Consider the following 23,317-nt stretch of genomic DNA (forward strand, 5'->3'; position numbering starts at 1 on the left):
CCTTTGCTTTCCATTTTCTGGGCCCTGTAAACAGCAGGCAGTTGGCTATCAAAAGGAGAAGAAATAGTGGGAGAGGAAAAAAATTAYTTTGTGAGTCAGCTATAAAGGAACATGAGGGGAGGGAAAAGAGTCAGGTGTCCCTGGGACCTCCTTGGCCTCATTTTCTTCTTATCTGCAAGGGTGAAAACATAAACGAGGAGAGCTGAGAGTTTCCTCAGCTGTCCAGAAATGACACGGGTGAAGGGCAAGCACGGTGCAGTGAATATCTGTGGCCAGATAAGAACTGTGCTGAGAGTCAGACAAAGGTGACATTTCTAATCCAGTTATCAAGCAGTCTGGGAGTTTGACAGTCATGCCACATGTTCAGCATGAAAGGAGGGAACTCCCCTCATCCCCTCCACACTGGCTGCTCACTTCTATCTGTCCACCCTGGCAGAAATACTGCTGCCTTTGGAGGGGCAGAATATATTCCTCTGCTAAAAAAATACATATAGTTCAAAACAAAAAATAAAAAAGCTCGTACAAACTGCCTCCAAAGCAGATAAAACTGTTGAGCAAGCTTCAAAAGCAAGCGGTGCTCATTTAACCCATGAGCTCACCTAGGAAGCATCCCTTTGTTMGGCCAGTGACTACAGCCTGAGCAGGGAGAGGACACACCTCGGCCTCGACAGCGCAGTTTTGTAGGAGTAATTTGTAGATCTGGAGGCATGGAGCTGAGTTACGGAGGGTGTAGGAGGAATAAATGTTCTGCAGGAGCAGCCCAGCTCCGTCAGTTCCAATCAGTAAGAGGCGGTTGGAAGCTCTCACCTCTGTTTTCTCTTCTTCATTGAAAACAAAGCTGCTTTCCGTGACTGACAGCTGTGGAAAATAAAATCAGTTGTTTTGGCCACAAAAACGGGCCGAGCGTGCGAATCGTCCGTGACTCAGCTCTCTGTCACCTTCCCCACTGCGGGTTTGGTGTCACTGCTGGCGACAGCAGTTCCAAGGGGGCTCGGTGTCGTGAGATCAACCCAGACCTGCCCATGGGAGCCCTGGATTGTGCTCCCCAGGGCTGTGTCCTTCCCTGCACATGTCCCTGTGTGCTGGGGGCTCCCTCAGTTGTCCCCCAAAACCATRTTTGAGCAGAAGGCGGTGGGGGAGTGGAATGTGCTATATTTGTGTCTGCACTGTTCCCCATGACAAAAGCTTTGTCAAGAACAGGCAGGAGGCTTCCACGTGAAGCCAAAAGAAAGGCTGGAGGTAACACTCCAAATTAATAGTTCTTGCTCGTGCTTACACTGGGAAACACTGTGCACGTGCTGCTGCATCACAGGAACCATGAAACCCCCCCAGTGATGCTCCAGAGAAAAAACAGGGACTGAAACCTCTCCACAGGAGAAGTTCAGATGAAAATTTTCCATCTGTAAAGGTGGGAGCATTCCCCAGGCTCCAGTTCTTACAAAAACATTTAGGAAAGGACCAAAACTGTGCTTCTTGCAAGGACAGAGGGCATTTACCCTCTTTCTAAAAAAAAAAAAAAAAAAAAAAAAAAAAACCTGTCAGACTCATTTATGAAGAGTGGAATGAGGAACAACAGCCATGGGCAGACAGGAATGACTGGGAAGTGCACAAGAAAGATGTGAATCCCAGTGATAAACACAACCTTCTCAGGACAGAGACTTAAATGCTTCCCATTTAGGAACTGATTTGATCCAACAGCTCCTCACTGTTTGTACAGACAGGAAAGACTGTATTCAGTAATGTAGCAATATGGTTTTCCTATAGCAGGGAAAAGGTCCATTAATCTTGGCATATTAATAAATGAGCATCTATTAGCAACAAATAGGCTGGAGATCACATTTCAAGTGCAAGGAGGTGATGCTCAGAGAGCTTTCTGGTGCTAGAAGAAGTGGTCAGGAGAGGAAAAACAATAAAGTCTGACAAACTTTCAAAGAAATTTTGATAATAAGGGAAAATCACACAAAATTAGCATGCCCTGGGTGGAGAGAGAACACAGACACCTCCATTGGGGTCCAGACAGGATCTGCAGCAAGGACCAGGGCTCTCAGTGCAGCTGCAAATGCCCATGCAAAGAGCAATGCCTGGGACAGCAGGGTCAGCTGTGGCTGAGGAGGAGCCACCAGGCTGATGTGTGCCCACAGGCTGGGGCAAATCCTTTCCTCTGTGTCTGCTGCATGGCTGATATCCCATCTGATCCTGTCCTGCTCAGGGGCAGCACTAGAGCAGCTGGAGCAYGTGGATCTCTGTCCAGACACACATGACAACTGGGATGCTGCCAGCACTGCCAGTAGTGCAGGGAAAACACAAGGAAAACAGAATTAGGTGGCAAAGCAGCAATCAAGTGAAGTTCCCTGGGTGTTTTTCTGCCATCTGGGAGACAAAATCATTGTGAGCACACCTCAGCTTCTGAGTTGCACAAAGCTGCATAGGAACGGGTGCAAGACCACAAGTCATGGAGTATCAAATCCTAAGAGTCAGTAAGGCATTTCCCAGTGCAAGGCATGGCCACAGTGCAGGAAAAGCCCTGTCAGTGGACAGAGCAAGCTTGGAGAAGGTCCTGTCCCCTGTGCTAGCACCTCAGTCACTCATCTCCTCCCATGTGGGTGAGGACTGGATACTCTGCGCCCTGTAAGACCTGTGAAACTCACTCTTCATCCCTCAGTTTAAATAATGCCCTCAGAATTCAGCAGGATGGAAAGAGGTCACTTTTGATCACGCAGGCTTGGTGACTACCTGTGTTCTCTGCAGCGTGGTGGCAGGACAGACACGGAGAATCCAAGCTGTCCCTCAAAGGAAACTTCTAAACACAAGTCTGCTCAGGAAATAACATGTGAAATGTGACTTTGACCTCCTCCCAACTTTGTGAGTGGCTGCTCAGCTTTGATGTACAGAACCAGTGTAATTTAGGATGGMAGGACCTCAGAAGGTCCCCTGGTTAGTGCTGGGCTGACACTGACATTACTTCATGTGAATCACTGGATGAGTTTCTTCTGGATTCACAGGCAGCTTCTGCTTGGTGGCAAATAACACACCCAGCAAAGAAAAAAACAAACAATCCTGGCTCTCACCAGGGGTCGGGCTTTGCCATTCAGTGCTCTGCTCCCCTGGGACACAGCCCCTCCTCTGGGTGAAAGAGCTTTGGTGTGCAGGGGAAAAGAAGGGGTTAACAAACCCCTCAGCAAATGAAGCACTGTTGTAAAAAGCTGGACTGCTACTTTCTAGGATCTACAACCTTTAGCCAAGGGACTSGGCTTGCTGGGAATCAGTCCCAGAGCGCCACAGTAGCCCAGACAGTGTGATTGAGTGCTGGCATGATGCCTGTCACACTGTGAGAGAATTTCTAATCCTGTTTTTCRGGGTTTTTTTTGCTTGTTTGGTTGTTTGTTTTTTTTTCTTTCATGAGGACTATTAGTTATTTTTACAGCATTATTTTMAAGCACAACAAGAATTGTTTCATAGAGTTGTTTTGTTAAAGAAGGCTGAAGAGCTTTATGAGAGACATCAGGAAATTCTGCAGAACAATTATCAAAGTCACAGATTCCAGAAAATTTAAAACCTGCCAGTACCATGGATGAAATCCATTAACATAGGTATATGCATATAGTTTTGCAGACCTATCTTTTGTCCACAAAAAAAAAAAACCCATCTGTGTTATCCACAGGGTTGCTGAGACACTTTGATAACCTATCTGCAACAGTTCTCTCACCCTGAAACACTCAAGGGAACAAAACTGTCCAACAAATGTTCTTGGGCAGGAAAGCAATCTTCACACAGCCTTTCCCTGAAATTGCATCAGGGGGATGGCAGCTTCAGTGGGATGGCAGCRGGGTTGAGAAGCTGGTGCCTGAAGGCTGGACACGGCCCCAGCTCACTCACAGGGCACACTGTGACACTCAGTGCCACCCAGCAGTGACACCAAGAGAGTCATGGCCAGCCCACCAACCAGGCTGGAAGAGCCCACTGCCCTCCTCTGTTCATTTCACCCAACAACACAGCAAACCTTGGCATGTGAGCACCTTCTGGGATGCTTTTTTCCCTTTGCCAGCTTTTAAAGCACAGCCATCGTATTGCTTTGCAAAAGTAACACGTAAGAATGCATCTTTTTTCTTGAGTTTTTTAAAACCATTCATGCACAGACTTAACATGGTCTGACAGTGGAAGAGCTGCAAGTTCTGAGACCAGTGTGTGATTGCTTTATGAAATAGTCATTTGGGAATGCCTAATAAACAATTGTTTTTAATTTTAAACATCTGTATGTGTAACAATAAGAGCAGCTGACGTGGCCCTCCATCAGTCCCGGGCTCTGGCTTTAGTTGAGAAAGGACCGGCTGCAGCCTGAAAGCGATCTCGTCTGGCCCTGCTGCTTCWCATGCTGTAATTCTAGCCCTCTGCGGCTTGTCCTGGCTGATTTTCCCYTGAAACTTGATCTTTCAACGGATCAAAGGAGCAAAATGAGAAAYAAGAAACTTTTGCAGTGAAATTTCAGCCACAGCAGCTGGAGCTGCATCTCCAGTTTAATCGTCACTCCTGGCCACTGGCTGCTGCCTGCAGTGTGCTGGTGTTTCCACCCTCATGTCCTCATCCAGCTGGCACAGTTCACCACAGGCCAGTCCTATTTGGAGATTAACCTTCAAAAGGGCAACCTTGCCCCTAATCACATGAGGAGTTTTACCAGTGCAACAAAAATTATGCTGATACGGGATGTCTGTGCTGATAAACCAGCTTTCTGAGATAAACCACAATAGTCCCAAAATTTGACAAAGAGTTCAGGAGATTAACATCACCAGCAGGGTGAATCAATAYATTATTTACAATTTGTCTGCTATATGGTATTAGGAAGACTGCCTCCCTGCAAGGTGACTGTGTGCCAGCCTACATCCCTTGGTGACAATGTGTCCCCTGGGCAGGAGGGGTTGGCATTAACAGCACCCACCCTCAGCAGCTGCCTCGGGGCCCCTATGGCATTTGCACAGCCTTCAGCAGGGTGTCAGTAGCAGTCAGCTACACCTCCCTTCCACGGGGATTTCTTCAGGGTGTGCAGAATAATGGGATCCCTAAACCTGGCAGGTACCTGCACCCAGCTCAGGGGCCCAGCGTAGACTCCTGGAAGTGGCTGTGGTCATTAGTTTCTTGTGATCATGTGGAAGAAATTTGTCTGGCTTATCCTTTTTCCTAGTTTGTGAGATGTAAAATTTCAGAAGTTTATGTTTCAAATACTCACTTAGGCCAAGGAGAGTAAAAAGCGGATGAAACCAATGTCTTAGAGTGCATATTACAACTGCTACACTAATGCCAGTCTAAGAGTGGAAGTGAAACATCCTGCCATCCTTAGTTGTCTCCCTGGAATGATGAAGAACTTTAAGAACATTTTTAGATGAAAAATATGCRGAGGAATGGCTTTTTATGAAACCCAGAGGTACCTCTGGAAAAGATAGAGAATCCCTCAGGCATCAAAGCCCTTCTTCCAGTCTGAAATCTTCCCAGCTGAATAAAGGCTGAGAACAGTCGTTCTGAATTTCACATGACAGTGTTAAATCTGAGCCCACCCAAGAGGAGAGGCCACCGGTGTGTGGGAGCCAGGCRGGCTGATAGCAAAGAGCTCAGGCATTAGGCACACCTCCGCCAAATTCCTGACTGGGAGGTGATTACTACAATTTGCTTTCCTTGTCACCGCTTTACTGGTATATGTGTGTCTCTGTGTGTCTTCTGCGAGCCTCTCATTCCAGTAAATCCTTGGGAGTGTTTTGAATGAAATGCAGCAATCACCGCCAATGCAAAGTGCTCTGTTACCATCAAGAAGGAATGAGCTCKTTTCCGTTCCATTCTGGTGAAGGTGCCTTGTTTGGGAGCACTTCCATAAAAAGCAAACATGGGAGAGACACATCTTCGTGCCCCTCACTTCCCCATGGGAAGGAAGGTTGGTATTCTGCTCTCTACCTTGCAGTTTCCTCGGGCCTCTTGATGCCAACATTTTACTGTACCTCCAAGGTGATGTCACAGAAAATAGAATGGATTGTGAGTACTTTTAGAAAGGAGTATTTAGACATTTGGAGTTTCTTTCAGACACTCAATAGGGTATGGTTGCTTTAAACCAAAAACAAAGATATATGTTTGTCTTTGTCTTTCTGTCACTGACGTTAGGTTACACTTGCACACCCGTCAGTGACGTTCCTCAAAATTTTCCAAGCTGATGAGTTAGAAAATATGAAGTGCCCAAATACCCCTGTAAGAATCTTGAGCACAAAAGCCTGGATTTTCATCTTTTTATACWTTTACACAGATAGTGTGACTACACCTAGCTTTGCACATACCTTATGAAAAATCCCAGTCCAAAACTCACTCTGTTTTCACGGGAGGAGAAAGTTGTCTGTCACCAGGAAGGGTCAGGCTGCTGCCATCAGACCCCAGAGAATCCAGCAAAGTGAGACCGGATCCTGCAATCCCGACCTGTGCTGCTGCACTCAGAGGGAAGAGCCACACAGAGCAAGTGCTGTAGGGTCAAACCTCGTTGTTTAAAACCTCGTTGCACAAAAGCTTAGGAGCAGAGAAAACTTCCAGAGCAGACCCCCGGCAAAGCCTCCGTTTCCACCTCTCCAAGCCCTGGGGGCTCCCCAGGACCACCACCTTCCTCTCCCTACAATCGGGAGAGAAGAGGACATTCGCATGCAAATGAGGATGATTTCCCACCAGGAAACCCACTTTGTTTCCAAATTCCTATCTCCAGCCCTGCCAYAGCAAGCCTTGAATGCAGAACAGGATGAATGACCTAAAAGCAACGGAACTAAGCATTTAGCATAAAATCCCACCCACTGGTCCCCTTTACTGGAAAGCAAGATTTAGCAACWCAGATAAAACCCACACAGACTGGCAAGTGAGGAGGGAGATGCACACACACAGTTTGTGCTGTAGGCACCGGTCTAATGCTCTTMCTCTGCAGCTCCAGTTCAGTGTAGGTATCACATCGGTGCCTGCGGCTTTACCTCCCCTCTGGCACACCCGCCTTCCAGCATCAGTTTGATAATCGTGTAAGGAATGTGGATATATCCATAGCTGTTATTACACCAACTGTAAGTATAATCTAAATATAAACTTCTGAGTTATGGATGGATGGAAGGATGGAAGGATGGATGGATGGATGGATGGATGGATGGATGGATGGATGGATGGATGGATGGATGGATGAATAATACACTGTTGACACAGGTATATACACTTCAAAGCCTCTTGCTTCATGGACCCTATCACAAAATGGGAGAGAAATCTGTCCTGTGCAGGGTGTGCATGGCCAAAACTGAATTTACCTGTCTGCTGCTTCTCACAGACTGTGGCTTACCACTGCCACTGGGAGCAAGCCTGAAGAAAACTTGCTCTCAACAAAAAAAAATGGACAAATTCAAGGGAATAGGGTGGAACAGGGAAGTGCAACTCATTCCTTTCCTCTACTAGCATTGAAGAAATGTCCATCCATGACATCAGACTACTCAAATCAAGCACCCTAAAGACATAGAATCATGGAAACATATATTGGCTTGTGTTGGGAGGGACCTTAAATATCATCTAGTTCTGCAGCCAAGGAATAAAATCTGTGAGTGAATTACTGTTAGTGACACTCATTCTAGTAGAACACTTGTAGACTCCCTCAGAGTATTTTTTTTAAAATTTCTCTTACCGCAGGGAGTTTACGTCAACTCTTTATTGAGTTGCTAAAAAAGACTTGTAACCTGTCCAACATAGTGTAAGGCAAATGGAGCTAAATTAAGTTATTCCTGCAAACCCAGGAAGCCACAGAGGAGGACMCTGCTCCAAAGTCTGTACCCACTTGCACTTGTGCAACCCTCCTGGAGTGTGTGGAGTTACATGGGGATTAAAAAAAATTAGCAAGCATGAGTAGCCTAATTCCAATGCATAACAAGTGCTTCAACAAACATTTTGCCAAAAGAACCAAGGAGATTTAATTACTTCTTTCTCCCATCAAAGATGACTTATCCTGTGTTTGACACACCCTGTGGAGTGTGCTGTTCATACAGTCTCTATTGACCATGCAAGGGCTACTTACAGCTACTGTGGGTAAAAAGGGAAAAGAAGGGCAAAAGGTGGTTCTGGCCTTCCCTGGGCAGCTTCATTTTCACTGTGCCCAGACCAGAACCTCACACAGCCAGAGGGTTCAGCCTGGGAACCTTGTGGGAGTGCACAAGGGCCTCACTTGAATGGAGAATAATGGAGACAGTGAGAGGGCCTTTCAGCAAGGTTTTTCTACATTTCCCGAATTTGCTGCTAAGGATATGATGGCACCTTCACAGGGCTCTGCCTCCCTCCAGAAGAAACACCTTTAGCATAARCTGAATTCATCCTGAACAGAACAAGGGAAGGTGCAACCTTTCCTSGACTGAGCACATCTGTGCAGTGTGGGGACACAGCTGGGAAAGCCTCTGTGTGCCTGGCAGTGGGTGCAGAGACTGCGAGATGAGCTGGTGSCTGACCTTCCTCTGACGCCCTGACTTGTTCAGTGTCACCGCTTCTCCTGCCAGAAGGTTACAGCAGACAGACTGGCATCAGGTGAACATGAATTAGGGGACCAGATGAAGATAAGCAAGGGGAGGTCCAGATGAAACCAATCCTCTGTCTGAATGCAGGGTGTAGGTTGTCAGSCACCTGCCCCAAGCTCAGGTGCCAGCCTGGCCCTGACAGGGGGAGACTCTGGGTGCACTTGGGCAGATGCAACTGTGGGGTGGAGCTGGTCAGTGTGACACCCCCACACCCTGGGGCGTCAGCCTGGCCCTGTCAGGATGTCTGATGGAGTGGTCAGTGTGACACCCCCACACCCTGGGGCGTCAGCCTGGCCCTGTCAGGATGTCTGATGGAGTGGTCAGTGTGACACCCCCACACCCTGGGGCGTCAGCCTGGCCCTGTCAGGATGTCTGATGGAGTGGTCAGTGTGACACCCCCACACCCTGGGGCGTCAGCCTGGCCCTGTCCAGCAATCTGAGTCACCAAGGGTGGGATGTGCCACACCTTGTGGTCCCCCTCCACCAAAGCAAGCCCAGCAATGTGACACAAAGTAAAAGGAGTTCTGTTAGAGCTGTGATCCCACCACCATCTGACCCTAATGGGTGGACTCCCACAGTGATCTCACCCTCTCGGCTTACTCAGCTCCACGAGTAGCAGAGAAAGGTCATGCTCCGTTAAAACCAAAATGTGCTTTCTTGCAGCTTTTTCCCCTTGGGCCAGAGGCTGTATCCCTGACTTGGGCAAAAGTCCAATTGGAAATAATGAATGTAATTACCTTGTAAGCACCTCAGTGGAAAATATTGGTATAGTTAATTATACCRGGATGCAATGCTAACCCATTTCCCASTGTTTAAAATACAAATATTAATGCKTTCTCCTTTGGGGTTTTGAGAAAATTAGCTATTGCTGCAGTCTAACAGAATTGGTAAGTTTTTCAGCTATTACAATCATTTAAATGACAAGGTTTCCACTGCAGTTTTTAACATCACTGGTTGGCATCACGTGTGTTACTCAGCACAGAGCTGGGAGATTGAGTGCCCCTGCAAGAATGAGRTCTTTGGCCATGGCCCTTTACACATCCAAAACTGAGCTCTTCCAAAGGATGTCTGATTTTAGYGTTCTTAAATTGAAGGTAAGAAACTCATACATTGAATACTGGGAGAACTGAAATTAAAATTTAAGTACCAGGAGAATTGAGAAGGGTACCCAAAACCTGGGACTCAGGTGCCTTCCAAGAAATCCTGGTGAAACGTCTATGTGAAAATGCCTCTGTCTTTCATTAGGGATCATAGGAAGCAGTGTAATAAACTCGCAGCATGGACTGAGCATGTACTCCAGGATTTTCACATTATGGCTGATTGACTTTCCAGGTGTTGAACAAGGAACCTGGTATTGCTATGTCAGTCTGTCTAAAAAACCCCATCAGTTTTAGCTGGCTGCTGGAAGAGTCCTCTGTGAGCAAATGAGCAAAAGCCACTACACGCATTTGGCTTACTGCCGTATTTGTTGACAGTTGTTAACATTTCTGAACTATTTGTACCCTAGCAGATATTCATAGGTCAAAACAAGAAAAGGCTCAACTCTCTTCTCACATCTTTGCAAAAGGAGTGGAAAGGATTTATGAAAATATAAACTGCCCTGAGATTTCTCTTTCAGGTACTTGAGGAAGCTTTTCCAGGAAAAAAAAAATAGGAAACATGAGCACTTTGTGCATAGGACTTAATTGTTCAGCAACAATGGCATTTTGCAGAAGGCCACCTCTCCTTCMAGGAGCCACTGCCACAGGCAGCACCACAGGGCCTCGTGCACCCAGGCACAGAGAGGGAAGGGACAGGCACAGTGTCATGCTGGGGATCCCTGACACAGAGATCTTACACACATCTCTTACATCAGTGTGGGAATTAATGAGGCCAGCAACTGAGAAATCCAGCCAGGCAGCTTAGGGGACTCCTGCTTCAATAGAGAGCAGTGTTTGCCCCCATGCCCTGCTGCACTCCAAGCACTGGGAGATCACTAAAGAAAACTACTTTTATTGAAGTATCTTCTTGAGAAAAGTCTTACCACCTCTGCTATTTTTCAGTTTTGTGCCTGTTTTGCTGCTACACCAGCTCACTCGGAGGCCAAGCACAAGCCACAGAGGTTTCCTATGCTCAACAGCAACGATGGATTAGTCACCACCCTGACTTTTGAGTACACTTCCACATGCCACACACAGAAAAACCAAGGAAGCCACTCTCCAGAAGGGAAATAAAACCATCAACCTCTAAAAGCTGCCAGACAGGTATTTCAGCCAGTGGAAAAAAAAAACAAATAAAAGCATGTGCAGGCCAGGGGCAAACTCCAGTCTTGTTCAACACCATCCAGGTGTACTGCTGCAACCTGAGGACAGTCTCCATGAATCACAACACTGCTCTCACAAGTGTCAGCATAGAATCTTTTAATACTTTACATAAAAAACTGCATACACTATAGTTTTATGTAAACATCATATACATCTCAGTTTTTGCCATGTCAGTTTATTAAAAACAGTCTCAGTACCACTGTTGAGGGAAGAGGGAGAAAAGTAAACAAACATAAACGGATACATTTGTTCTCTGAACCAGAGAAACACAATTATTTTCACCCAGGTTGGCCACCCTGTGAAAATAAGTTTTAAATAAACCTTGATTCTTTAAACTGCCCTTTAGTACTAAAGTCTGATGTACTCACTGCATAAGGAACAGTGTTTTCACCCATCTTTTTTCCAAGGCAAAAATATACAGTGGTTTTATTTTGTCTTGYGTTGAAATAAATTTTAAACAAGACCCAGATGAGGTTACTGAGTAAAAATGTTTCCAATGCTACAGTGTTGAATGCAGATGATGAGTGCATTGAGTGTTTAATTTAAAACATCAAAAAAAACAAATCCACCAAGTTGTGCAAAGTAACTTCTTTTGAAAATAAACTTTTAAATAAACCCAAATCAACACACTTGCAGGAGACAACATTACAAGTAAGGAGCAGGCACCAAGATCATCATATGGCAATATCATCCCCTTGCTCATCCTGCCTCATCTGTCAGGAGGTGGATGTCCAGCAAGTAGGACAGTTCAGCTTTACTTTCTGGCCTGGTGGCTTCTGCAGCTGAAGTCAGTTCAAGGCTCCTGTTATCAGCAGGCATCAGTCACTCAGGGAGAGTTCCTTTGCACAACACAAGTCCCACCTGGGCACCCCCTCCCCACCTCACTTTAAGTAAGCACCCCCTGCACTACCCCAGTTTGCACAAGACAGAAAAGTTAAGATATATACAGGCTTCACTTGGGATGACCCTCCCCTCCCAGTCTCGGTCTTCAGGGCACTAATTTCCACAGCAGGTCAGGCTCAGGCTGAAACATGTGAGGGAGAAGCGAAGATGCTGCAGGCAGCCTGGGAGAGGGGCAGCCCCTTTCCCCAGCTCACCTAGGTGGAGGCACATGCAGGCAGGAGGCAGAAGTCCTTTGAGCATCTCAGCTCCACCGCCCTCCTCTTGCAAAAGAGAGGAGGCTGCCCGGGAGCAGAGAGCAGCAGGTGTTGGCAAAGGGGCAGAGCCGGGTGCAACGTTTGCTCAGTCCAGTCTCAGCAGCTTTTTGTTTTGTCGAGTCCGCGACTAACTCGCGGTGGCCGGTGGTAGAAGGCTTCTCCCCACTTTATTCCCAAGACTCAGGGCATGCAATCCCCCCCTCCCTCCGTCCCCACGGCTGAGCAAGCACAACCCTTTTCGGCCAAGGCTCAAGGAGCGTGCTCCCTCCCTTAGCCCCCACCCCCATCCACGGCCAGCCCCTAGCGGAGGGGACAGGCAGATGCCGTGTGCGTGTAGAACCCAGCTCCTCTGCACCTGCCAACAGGTGACCCAGGCGCTGTGCCCAGCGCCGCGCTCCAGACACGCCCTATAGGACTTTGCAGCAGTTGATGCAGCCGTTCTGGGTGCCGTAGCGCTTCTGCAGGGCTGCTCGGGTGGCCGTCTCGAACACCTCCCGGACACCCTCCTTGGTCTTGGCCGAGCACTCGAGGTAGTCGTAGGCCTGGATGCGAATGGCCATGGCCCGGCCGTCCTCGGTGCGCACCGGCTCCTGCTTCATGCGGGCCAGCTCGTTCCGCACGTGCTCGTCGTTGCGCAGGTCCTTCTTGTTGGCCACCAGGATGATGGGGACGTTGGGGCAAAAGTGCTTCACTTCGGGCACCCACTTCTCCGGGATGTTCTCCAGCGAGTCCGGGCTGTCCACGGAGAAGCACATGAGGATCACATCGGTGTCTGGGTAGGAAAGGGGACGCAGGCGGTCATAGTCCTCCTGGCCAGCTGTGTCCCACAGGGCCAGCTCCACCTGCTTGCCGTCCACCTCGATGTCCGCCACGTAGTTCTCGAARACGGTGGGCACGTAAACCTCGGGGAACTCGTCCTTGCTGAAGACGATGAGGAGGCAAGTCTTACCACAGGCACCGTCCCCCACCACCACCAGCTTCTTGCGGATGGCGGCCATGGCCAGGCTCGCCAAGCTGGTCTTGCCGTGCAGCAGGACGATGGCAGCGCCCTCCTCCCCGCGGCCGCCGCCTCCCGCTCCTTCTCGCTTCTCACAGGGCACCGTGGCGAGCCGGCCCGCGCAGGCAGGCGGGCGCGCCCTCCTCTCTTTACGCACCGGCACCGCGCCTCCGTCTCCTGCCTCGAGGCAGCGCTACGRCCGCAGGGCAGCGCCGCCGGTCCCGGAGCCCTGCAGTGGAAGCGCTAACGCCGGTTCCAGCCCTCACAGCGAACACTCACACAAAACCCGCTCCGCGCAGCCACTGCCGCAAGCTGCGGCCCGGCGCCGCTATTTAAAGGCGCTCGCGACTTTCTTAATATAGCCAACCAATGGGAAGGTAAAGAGTGAGGTCATCCCCGGCGAGAAGCGCTGCGATTGGCGGCTGCCGCGGGCGGGAGGCGGGGCCGGCGGAGGGCGGGGAGCGGCCGGGCTGGGCTGGGGCGGCGGGCGCGGGGTCGCGGCGGGAGGAGCCGCTCTGAGGGCGGCGGGGGAGCTCCCTGGCCCCGGCCCGAGCCCTCCCGGCCCCGGGGGATCCCGGCTTGGCGCCGGGACAGGGCAGGGCCGGTCCCCGCCGCAGTCTCGCCGCTCGGGATGRCCGGTGTGAAGAGTCTGGGCGAGCAACCAAAAGAAACGGGGAGAGCCGCTGCGTCCCAAGGGCTGCTTTAAAGCCCAGGCAAAGTGAGCTGAGAGTATTGCTGGCGGTTGAATRAAACAAAAGCGTCCGCTGGATGCTACTGGAAAAGCGCTAGACTCCCTWCCTTAAAAAATTCATCATGTTCTCCTCTCGCCAGCTCTTGGCCAAAAGGGAGAGGAGGAATTGTAAACCGGGAGAAGCAGCAGRCTTGAACTGAAATGGCCTTTGGGTCTCGATTTACAGGGATATCGGAAGCCGCAGCAATGAAAAAAAGAAGGTGGGACATAAAGGGGCGCAAAAYGCTCTAGTCCGGGGTTACTGGAGGGGCAGGGTGCGAATGTCTGGGCTGTCCCAACCTTTCCCCTGCGAGTTTTTCCACACAGACCAAGTCCTGTGGCTAGTGCCGCTCGGGGTTTGATCCAAAGTGTCCCGTTTTCCTAGCCAGCACTGGCATTAGTGAATAGAACAAAAAATAAGCGGTTTGTACAATACCGTTGTTATTAAAAATTATGTTTTCAAATACCCACTTGGAGAGTGAACGCATCACTGAGTACATCAAATTTCTTGACAAGTTACTCGCAGCAGACTATTACAGAGGAGGGTGTGCCTATAAGGCAAAAGGTTCACTTAATCCCGGATATTGAAATAAAATTCATATTCTGCGAGGTTTTTGTAATAACCGTTTCTCTCTGTYAAAAGAGTATGTCCCCGGATAGTGATGGATGGATTTGCACCCTGATCTTACAGGGGCCATACTACATATTTTATGTTCAGTGAAAATAACAAATTCAAACTGATTTTTGAAAGAACCCAACAAATAAGTGTAGATATAGACCTCAATGTTCAGTATCTGTGGCCTTCGAAAGGGCCAAATTTCTGGTTTGCATCGTCCCTTTAAATTTGTTGTCACTGCTCACAAGCTTAAATTCTTCGCAAAACTGCGCAGAAATCATCCGCATGCTGCCAAGCCCTCCTGGCGATGGAGCGCTGGCAGCTTGTAGCTATTTTCTCTACACTCCCGAGCACGCAAGGCCGTTCGGAGAGGCAGCAGAGTGATTTCTGTATATTTTTGCTGTATATTTTTGCTGTATATTTTTGCTGTACAATGTCAATCCCAGTGAAGTCGCCGCTCCCGCCCCCGCGGCGCCCCGGCCCCGCTGCGCTGACGGCGGGGGCTCGGCGCCCTCTCGCGGCCGCTCTGCGCCCTGCACCTTCTGCTCCCGATCCTTGCAAAAATCCACCTCTGGGACGGCAGCGGGAGAAGCGGCAAGGGCTTCATCCGTCCTGAGAAATCCTGCTTAAATATACTTCTGATTCCGTTTGTATTTGACTTTTGAATCGTGCCTGCATGTTTGGTTTTGTCTTTTCAGGAGCGAAACGTTTTGTTATATAGAAAAAGGAATCAACCGAATGATCTGTGCTGCGGAAGGCAGGTAAATAAGCAGCTTATTCATTTCAAAGCACAGGGCTCTGTTGTTCGCCCAGAGTGCTGCTGGCAATTACCCGTGTGCCTCGAGTGTCCCACATACGTGCTCCTTAACTCATTAAAGACTTCAAAGCAGAGCGATCTCATCCAAACTGCTGYTCCCAGCTTCCAAATTGTGCTAAGGAATCACTCCACAAATGTCCAGCTAATRTAAGTCAAACCCACAGCATGAGCTTTCCTTGTAACTGAGCAGTACACATATATTTCCAGCATCCAACTTTGGTCTCAGCCAYGAGCGCCTCATTTTCTAGTGAAGCCTCACATCTCTTGTCTTCCACACAGTCGTGCTAAATTCAAAGGGCCTGATGTTTCATCTCTCACCTTGCAAGACAGACTTCAGCAAAGGCCATGTAATTCCCTGACCAGGGGTTTCAAACGCTTTGTAAAATATTTTTTCCAGAGGCTTTGCATTGTGAGACTCAGCCCTGTGACCCACTCAGGCTGAGATCACACTCATTTCACTGTTCTGGGGTACACTACAGTAACAGCCTCTACGGGGAGCATCTGAGTCACTCTGGTTATCCCACACTTGCACTTAGTGAGTGTACCCAGCTCATGTATTTTAGGGCTGACTTTGAGCTTTATGTTGTAGTTTTTATATTTTCTGCATGAATCTGCATGATACGCTAAATTATATTTCTTTAGGCAAACTGAATCTTCACTTCTAGTTACCCGTAAATATGCACTCTCTAAGCAGAGCARTAGTTCTGCTGCACCACATACATCTGTATGATTGGTGAAGAAAGCACRGAATAGGAGAAAGAAGGCACCATTTGTTTGCCTTCACTGTTTGTGCTCATGGTTTTGAGATTAAAACTCAGATTTTTTTGTTTGGTTGGTTTTTTTTGGTTTTTTTTTTATTTAATCCAAGTGGCATCTATTTTGTTGCTGAAAAAAAACAATTCCTGTCAATTACTGGAGATTGTTTCCAGATTATATTCCCCCTCCTGCTCTTCTTGCTAAACAGATTTTCTAAAAGGGCATGTCTGTAACTCAGATAATTTGTGTTCAAGCGTCGATCTGTACCAAAAGCATGAAAGCTCAGTGGGGAAGGCAATCTTTCTCCTTTTTGTCAATAAGTAGGCAAGTAAGTACAGTGCCTGCTGTGGCTTTACATGCTGAGGGAGCCATGTGTGCTCTAATGGCACATTGAGTCCTGCACGCTGACTTGTAATGCTGGCATCAGGCATCCTGCAGTCCTCATGCAGGCAAAGCTTCTCAGCAAAGGGAGGAAGTCAAGAGATGGCTAAATTTGAGCAGTTCACAGGYTAGTGTGGAAAAGCTCAGAGTAGATGTGGGAGGATGGGCAGAAATGGTGAATATCTGTCTCTCTAAGCTGCTAGGAGTTTCTGGCACATTTAGGAACCAGACTACTTTCTGTGTGTCACAGCAGGTCCACTKCTTCCCAGTGTACCTGGAGAAAAGCAGAGTTCAACTCTCTCAGTGCTCTCAGCAGAGAAGTCAGATTGATTTACCTAGAAACTGGAATACCAAGGCACAACAGGACAAGRTGACAAGAGCTGTGTATTTTCAAACAGAGGTTTATGCTAAGTACAGCGCACATGAAAGCACATCATCCCAAAAAAAAGAAATGTCTTCATGACTAAAGAGCTGTATGGGATCCACTGGYATTGCTCTTYCAGGGAATGAGAGGTCAGTCAGCTSTTGSTTTTAATTTTTTCAAGTTCTTATAGCAAGGCTGTAACATTTATATTTTAATAGGAGTCAGGAAATATGGTCTGGCRGAGTAAAATGATACCACTACAGTAAATTAAAGTGGCCTTTTGTCTCCAGCTGAGTTCAAATTATATAAAAACAGGTTCCTCATCCTTAGGCTAGAATTTTTAGACCTACAACCCCTCATCTCAGTTGAAGAACCCTTCTGTAGCTGTATGAAATAAATGGGTTGACCACATAACCATTGCAGATACTAATCATGTTACATATCTGTATCACCAATAATGCCTTTGAAAACAGTTCTCTCTACAGAGAGACCAAAGTAATCCACTTCTGGTTTCCTTTGTTCTCAGGTTTTAATGACTGCAGACACCTTGCGGTCTTTGTCTACCAGGAAAACAGAGACAGAGTAAAAATTGCTTGTCCAGTGCTAACAAGAGGGCAGAGAATTCAGTCTCTGTTGATGGATGTCAAGATAATACCCTTAACAATAGGAAATTCTTCCTCTTTAGACTCTCCAGAGGATGTACTTCATTCCACTACTTTGAGGATGGTCAGACACTGGCAAAGGCTGCCCACAGAGGCTGTGGAGTCTCCATCCTTGGGCATATTCAAACTGGGCACAGTYCTGAGCAAYCTGCTGTAGTTGATCCTGCCCTGAGCAGGGCAGGGTGGAGTAGATAATCCCCTCTCACCTCATCCATTCTTTGATGCTGCAATTCATTTATTTGTGATGCCTTGGCAGATCTAGAAAGTGATGTTCTGAGGGTCCCTCTGGCAGATCCTGCTCGTGTTTCACACTCCAGCACTGYCAGCCCATGTTCCACCAAGGAGTTTGGCACACTCTGTTCTGAAGTGCTCACACAGGGTGAGTCTTTCGCAAGAAGAACAAGGAAACTTCTGAAGTAAACATGTTGTGATTTGTTAATGATTTGTGTAATTTTCACTTTATTGCCAGTAGATTCTTCAAACAAACAATGATGTCATGTTGTTCTCCACATAGATTACATGACTATATTAAGACACATTAACCTATTCCTTTAATCACTGTGTTCTTCATGATGGTTTTTGAAATGTGGTGGTCAGTTCTCTCCGCAGGGGAACCTCTGACCTGAGGAAGCTGAGGCAGAAACAACATTAGAAGAAACTGATCTAAGAAAAAATGGTTGATGGAGGAAATTACTATCCTGTCAGTCTAACAAATTCTATTTCATTAACCATGACTCTGTGAACACTGAGAACACTTTCCTAATTCCCACGTGATAACTGATCTATGAGTAAAAGCAGAATGGATGCACACAGAAGAGCTATTGCCATCAACAGATCATGGCAGGAAAAATGTCAATACAACCCATTTAAAGTWGTTCACTACAATGATTTACATTCCATCTCACTCACAAAATTAAGTCATTTAATCTAAAAAATCGGTTATGGACTGAACATTGACTATAAACAATATCTGAGATGATAAAAAACAAATATAGGGCACTGCAGGAGTCTTGTTACGTGGTTACATGGTTACATACAGATTTGGCTTATACCCTAATTTTTTGATTTGTAATATTAGGCAAGAACAAGGTAGTCAAAATTTCAGAAGATTCTGATGGCAGAAAAATTAAAAGGGGGATAAAATAAGGAAGAMAGGAAAGACAGGAGTATGGAGAGAAAAAAAAGGAGATAAGGGAAATTCCTAACTAATGAAATTTCTCTCCTCCTTCTATCCCTCACAAAATCTTAAATAGAAAAAATGTCCTCTCCTGGGAATATGTAATTTTGTACTTTATCTTGATTTTGAAGGAATGGCTTATTTTAGGAGAAAGCTACCTGTTGTTGGAGGTCAACCCTGGGGTAAAATAATTTGCCATGTCATGAAGACTCCCCCCCAAGTCTTGTGAGCCAATGCTGTCACTACTGACACAGAGGTGGATGGGAAAGAGATGATACTCATTCTCTTGGATGTGTGAGGGAAGAATGAAGCCAGTTACTGAGATCCCCAGGCAGTGTTCCACAAGGATATAGACATCTACTGATGTCATTTTAAGGTGCTTCTTCATGGACAGGACTGGCTTAMAGCAAAACATCCTTGATTTTTGGGTTCCAGAAATCAAAGTGTTCTGCCCCACGGTGCCTGTTATTTCAGGGGCTGTCAAGATAGAGCTGAGGTATTAAGAAGAAACTTCTCCAGGCAAGGGGATGATTAACACTACAGAAGGAAAAGCTGACAGCATTGGGCCTTAAGCTCACCCGGGCTGTTCTGCCAAGAGTAAATAAGGTGATGATAGAGGCCTGGAGATCATTAACCAATGTGCATTGCTTGAGGAAAGGAGGAGAAAGAGACACTACAGACACTGCCAAATTTCAYAAGAAGTGAACATTACTTTGTTGTTGGATTTCATCATGTGGAAAAGTAAGCAGATACTTTTGTTGCTGCTGTGTTTGTGCTACTTTTATGTTGTAGGAGGAAAAYGTCCCTTATCTACAAAGCATCACACTTTAAAAKTTGGATTTATTTCCTTCTTCAACTCCAATACAGGCCAAATAGAACAATTATACTTTTGAGATGAGTACCCATCTTGAGAAATGGCAATGACCAAGCTACCATTCTCCACAAAGGTTTTTTGGTCAAGGAAAATACACACAGACTAGGATAGAAGCATAAACCACCATTAGCAGGACAAGCACAAGAACATATGTTTTAGTGAATCTAATCCCAGTCTTCTKGTAGCAAGATTTAGTGCAAACAGCTGTGCTGAAGAAGTTTCYTAGGATGTACTCCCTTCCATACTCTACCCTGAAGGGTGTCCTCAGGGAAGGGTGCCACCACATGGGTATCCAATAGTCTGCTGTGCTAATAGCAGAGGGTTTTGACTGGCAGAGCAGGTTTGACTTTCTCYAGGATACATTTGTAGGGCTGGCCCAAGCTTGGTTCCATATATGCATCAGGAATGCAATGTATAGCATAGAGCACAATGTGGGGCACTGCTATCTCCACCTCTTCTTCAGTCACAGGTGACTAAACTAGCCTGGGTTTGGGGTAGCATAGTCCAATTCTTGACTGAATTCCTACCTTAAATGTAGAGAAAAAGACTAGATTTTCATTTCTGTACCTCTTTGTTCTTATGAGCTGGATGTATGTTAAATTTTTCTGTCTTTCCTTAGCACTTGCAGGCACAAGACATGAAGGAGAGGGAATGCCAGCAACCTATGCTGTCGACTTTGCAAGTCATTAACAGTCTGGAAAGAGACTGAGACACAMTGTCAACCTGAGCAGAACATCTCAGAGAGGCACAGAGACAGACCAAAATGGAAAGACTTGGGGTGCAACWCCCCAGCTCTCCCTTCTGAGAAGCACTGAGTGCTGGCAGCCCGAAGAATGGRGTTATGGACTGAAATTAAAGGCATAAGGCTGGAAGGAGGCAAGTAATGTGACTGCAGGGTTTGAAGACACATGCTGTAACAGAAGTGGACAGAAATATTTAAAGGCAAACCCCTTCTGATCCTGAAGTGAAGGTACAGCGCTAATTGAGCATAACTGTCATGAACTAGGRGGCCATGGAATTCTGTCWCTTTCTTTYGCTGACTTCCTCAGAGCTGGTGTCATCAGTCTGGCARCCTGGTTAAAGCYCCMCCRAGGGAAACAAAATGAGAATAAAGAYAAATTTCTAAACTGATTACACACCTGGAGCTRTACACTTTGCAGATGAGCTTTTCCATGTGAGACACCTAGCAAAATACACACTTAAGGTTTTTTTTTTCTTACCCACTCTTCCCATCAGTATTTGTTTATTGATAATATCATGGGTAGAAAYATTTGGGCTGGCCAAGTATTCAGTATTGGATGGCTTGCTGCCCTCCTTCTACATCAATTTTTGGTTGCAGTTTTGAAGTCCAGAATCACACTGTGCAATAACAACAAACGCTTCAAGGATGACATTTCCAAAAGTACCTTTCTTCCAGGAATCTTTTTCAACATGAATTACCAGCCCATCTCTTGGTGATAAGTAGGTGTTATTTCCATTTCCAAACTGAGAAACTTAAACTGCTGCCTGAAGTAACTGTGAATCATCTAGTTCTTGGAGCTTTCTTTTTCCTTTTTTTCCATGCTCTTTCCTGTTTAAACAGTCTCCTGGGCCATTCTTAATCTCAATTTCCTCTCCCCTCTGTCTATAATAATCCCTTGATGCAACCTGATATTGTACCCAAACTTTAAAACTCTTCTCCCCATGCAACTTGGGCGTGCTGTCTGCTGTGCTTAAGTGCTCTCCTGATTCAGGTAGTAGCATCATTAGCACCTTTCAAAGAGCTGTATTTATGTARATAGGTTTAAATTGTTATTTCCATCCTGAAGGTGCTTGTGTGGGTGGGAAGGATTAGTCTGTAGATAAGTTAAAGAGCACAGGTGTCTCAGGTGCCTCKGATGTGGAGCACAAGACTGGAGAGAGGCAAAGATCCTGAACACTTACTGCTCCCCCTGCTCAGAAAGATCTGACCACTTGGGTCAAACAGAGCTCACACGTCCTTCACTGGGCATCATCTTGGCTGGTGTGTTTTCASTCTAAATAAACCAGTGCTTTCCTCCAGAAGGGTGTTTTGTTCAAGACAAGGATAATTGGTTTCAATATTCCCTGTGCATATCTCTGAATTGAACTGTTGTTACACTGACTTTAGTTTCTGTTTCATAACATTCACCTTTTTGGTTTTTTTTTCAATGGGAAATAGAAAGTTGGCAATTTGTTTCCACAAATTGTATACCCCTCTACAACTGGAAAAGAAAAACTCACGCAAGGTTTTTTTATCATCTTTTGCTAAAACTGTTTGAATTCACTTTTTGCCACTTCTCTCAAAAGACCAACACTCTCCCTCTGTATCTGTCTCAGAGCACTTTTGCAAAAGCCAGTTACTATGTGGCTGAGAAATCCTTTTGGCTGGTGTCCATATTTTAGAGCAATTGTCTCCCATGAGAAATGCCTAGAGAAACTAGATGGTTTCCCATTCTATATTTTAGCATTGTCCTGCAATCCAGAAAGWCAGGGATATGTCCCAATGGTCAGTGTAGTATCCTCACGCTGTATCTGAGGATGGCTCTGTATTCCCCCTCAGGGTGAGTATGTGTGGCTGTGCAGAAGAGGCTGTGCACGTCTGCACTGCAAAGCAGCTGGAAGGAAGAGATACCCCATAGCAGCACAGAGTTCAGGGGGTGCTGGTTCACCTTTCCCACTGAGGACTGCATCTCCAGGATCCTCTGCAGCCTCCAGTGCAGGGACACCTGCCAGGTGATACTGGACTCCTAGCCACAGGCCTGCTGGGATGGGTATTGTACTCATCCAAGTGAAGAGCACGGGTATTAGCCTTGGAAGAGCTCAGGCATCGGCCTTGGAAGAGCTCAGGCATCAGCCATTGAGGAGCTAGAAAGTCTGAAGGAGTTTGATACTTGGAAAGTGATACATGCCCATATTTTAAACTTGGAGCAAAAGTCAATAGTGATGAATGCATACAGAAACTGCCAGCAGTCAATATCCAGGCTAGGCTCAAGCCAAAGTGCTCTCCTCTAATGTAAGTCATTCTTTCAATGTTGGAAGGGAGAGGAGAAGAATGAGAGGCAGAGGCAAATGTTTTATTAACCTTTTTTTTCCTTTTGTCTATTTAAATATTAAACATGAGTATTTATTAAGGAAAATAAAAAAAAAAAAAACCAAAGGAAAGGAGTAGTATGGAACAGAAATGGAAATTAAATGAAGTTAATATATCACTCAACAGGGCCATTTCTAAGATGAAATATGCCATTTGCTCCCCATCACCACAGCTGTCCAATTGAAACAGCAGGTGAATATGATGATATACTGTACAATTTGGGATTTCAGCAAAGCAAATATGCAAATAAATGATATTGATGTATTCAGTAGAAATAAGAATATCTAAATAAATAAGTAAAGTCAGTACATAACAACGAGAAAGCAGTGTGCGAGAGCAATTTTCCATTTTCGTTGCAAAGATAGTTTATATATTCCATGAAATAGTGTTGTAGTAACCTGCATGCTTAAGAATGTCATCAAGGCAAGGTTTGTAGACAGGCTGACTTTGTTGGGGAAAAAACAAATTCCTGAACACAAATGCTTTCTAACACCTCTTCCAGATTCCATTTGATAAAGGACCTGATCTCCCCCTATAGGGCTCTACAGACCATGGYAAACCACAAAAGCCATGACAGTCTAGAATGTGTTTTGTACAGAGATATAAGAAGAGCCTGTAAGCTTCAGAGACATCTACAAAGTGATGTATCAGCAGTGCTTTAGCAAAAACCTCCTAGCACAGYATCCAGTRCAGGGCTTTGGAAGGARGAGCAGTTTGGAACTAAAAAAAGCCCCATGTGTTCTTTCCTTTTCATTGCCTGTTTCACAGATGGAGTGGAGATGGGGTAATATGTCTTGCTTAGCAAGCCCATTCTCCATTTTGTGTTAGWTTCTTATGTAAATATAT

At 46.3% G+C, this 23,317-nt stretch overlaps 1 protein-coding gene and 1 long non-coding RNA gene across 2 annotated transcripts; one reads left to right on the forward strand and one right to left on the reverse strand.

The window, feature by feature from the left end:
* Window positions 1-10,928: 10,928 nt before the first annotated feature.
* RHOB (ras homolog family member B) lies at window positions 10,929-13,312 on the reverse strand. Its single transcript, XM_057390437.1, has one exon. The coding sequence runs from the start codon at window positions 13,002-13,004 to the stop codon at window positions 12,414-12,416; it is 591 nt and encodes a 196-aa protein (XP_057246420.1). The 5' UTR covers window positions 13,005-13,312; the 3' UTR covers window positions 10,929-12,413.
* A 197-nt stretch (window positions 13,313-13,509) lies between these two features.
* LOC130589208 (uncharacterized) lies at window positions 13,510-20,458 on the forward strand. Its single transcript, XR_008967072.1, has 4 exons — window positions 13,510-13,954; window positions 15,048-15,110; window positions 17,586-17,708; window positions 20,000-20,458. It is a non-coding gene; the product is annotated as an uncharacterized LOC130589208 (long non-coding RNA).
* The last annotated feature ends 2,859 nt before the right edge of the window (window positions 20,459-23,317 follow it).

This window comes from Malurus melanocephalus, unplaced genomic scaffold (genome assembly GCF_030028575.1).
Source record: "Malurus melanocephalus ecotype Western Australia unplaced genomic scaffold, MMel_1.1 scaffold_26, whole genome shotgun sequence".
Lineage (NCBI taxonomy): Eukaryota > Metazoa > Chordata > Aves > Passeriformes > Maluridae > Malurus > Malurus melanocephalus.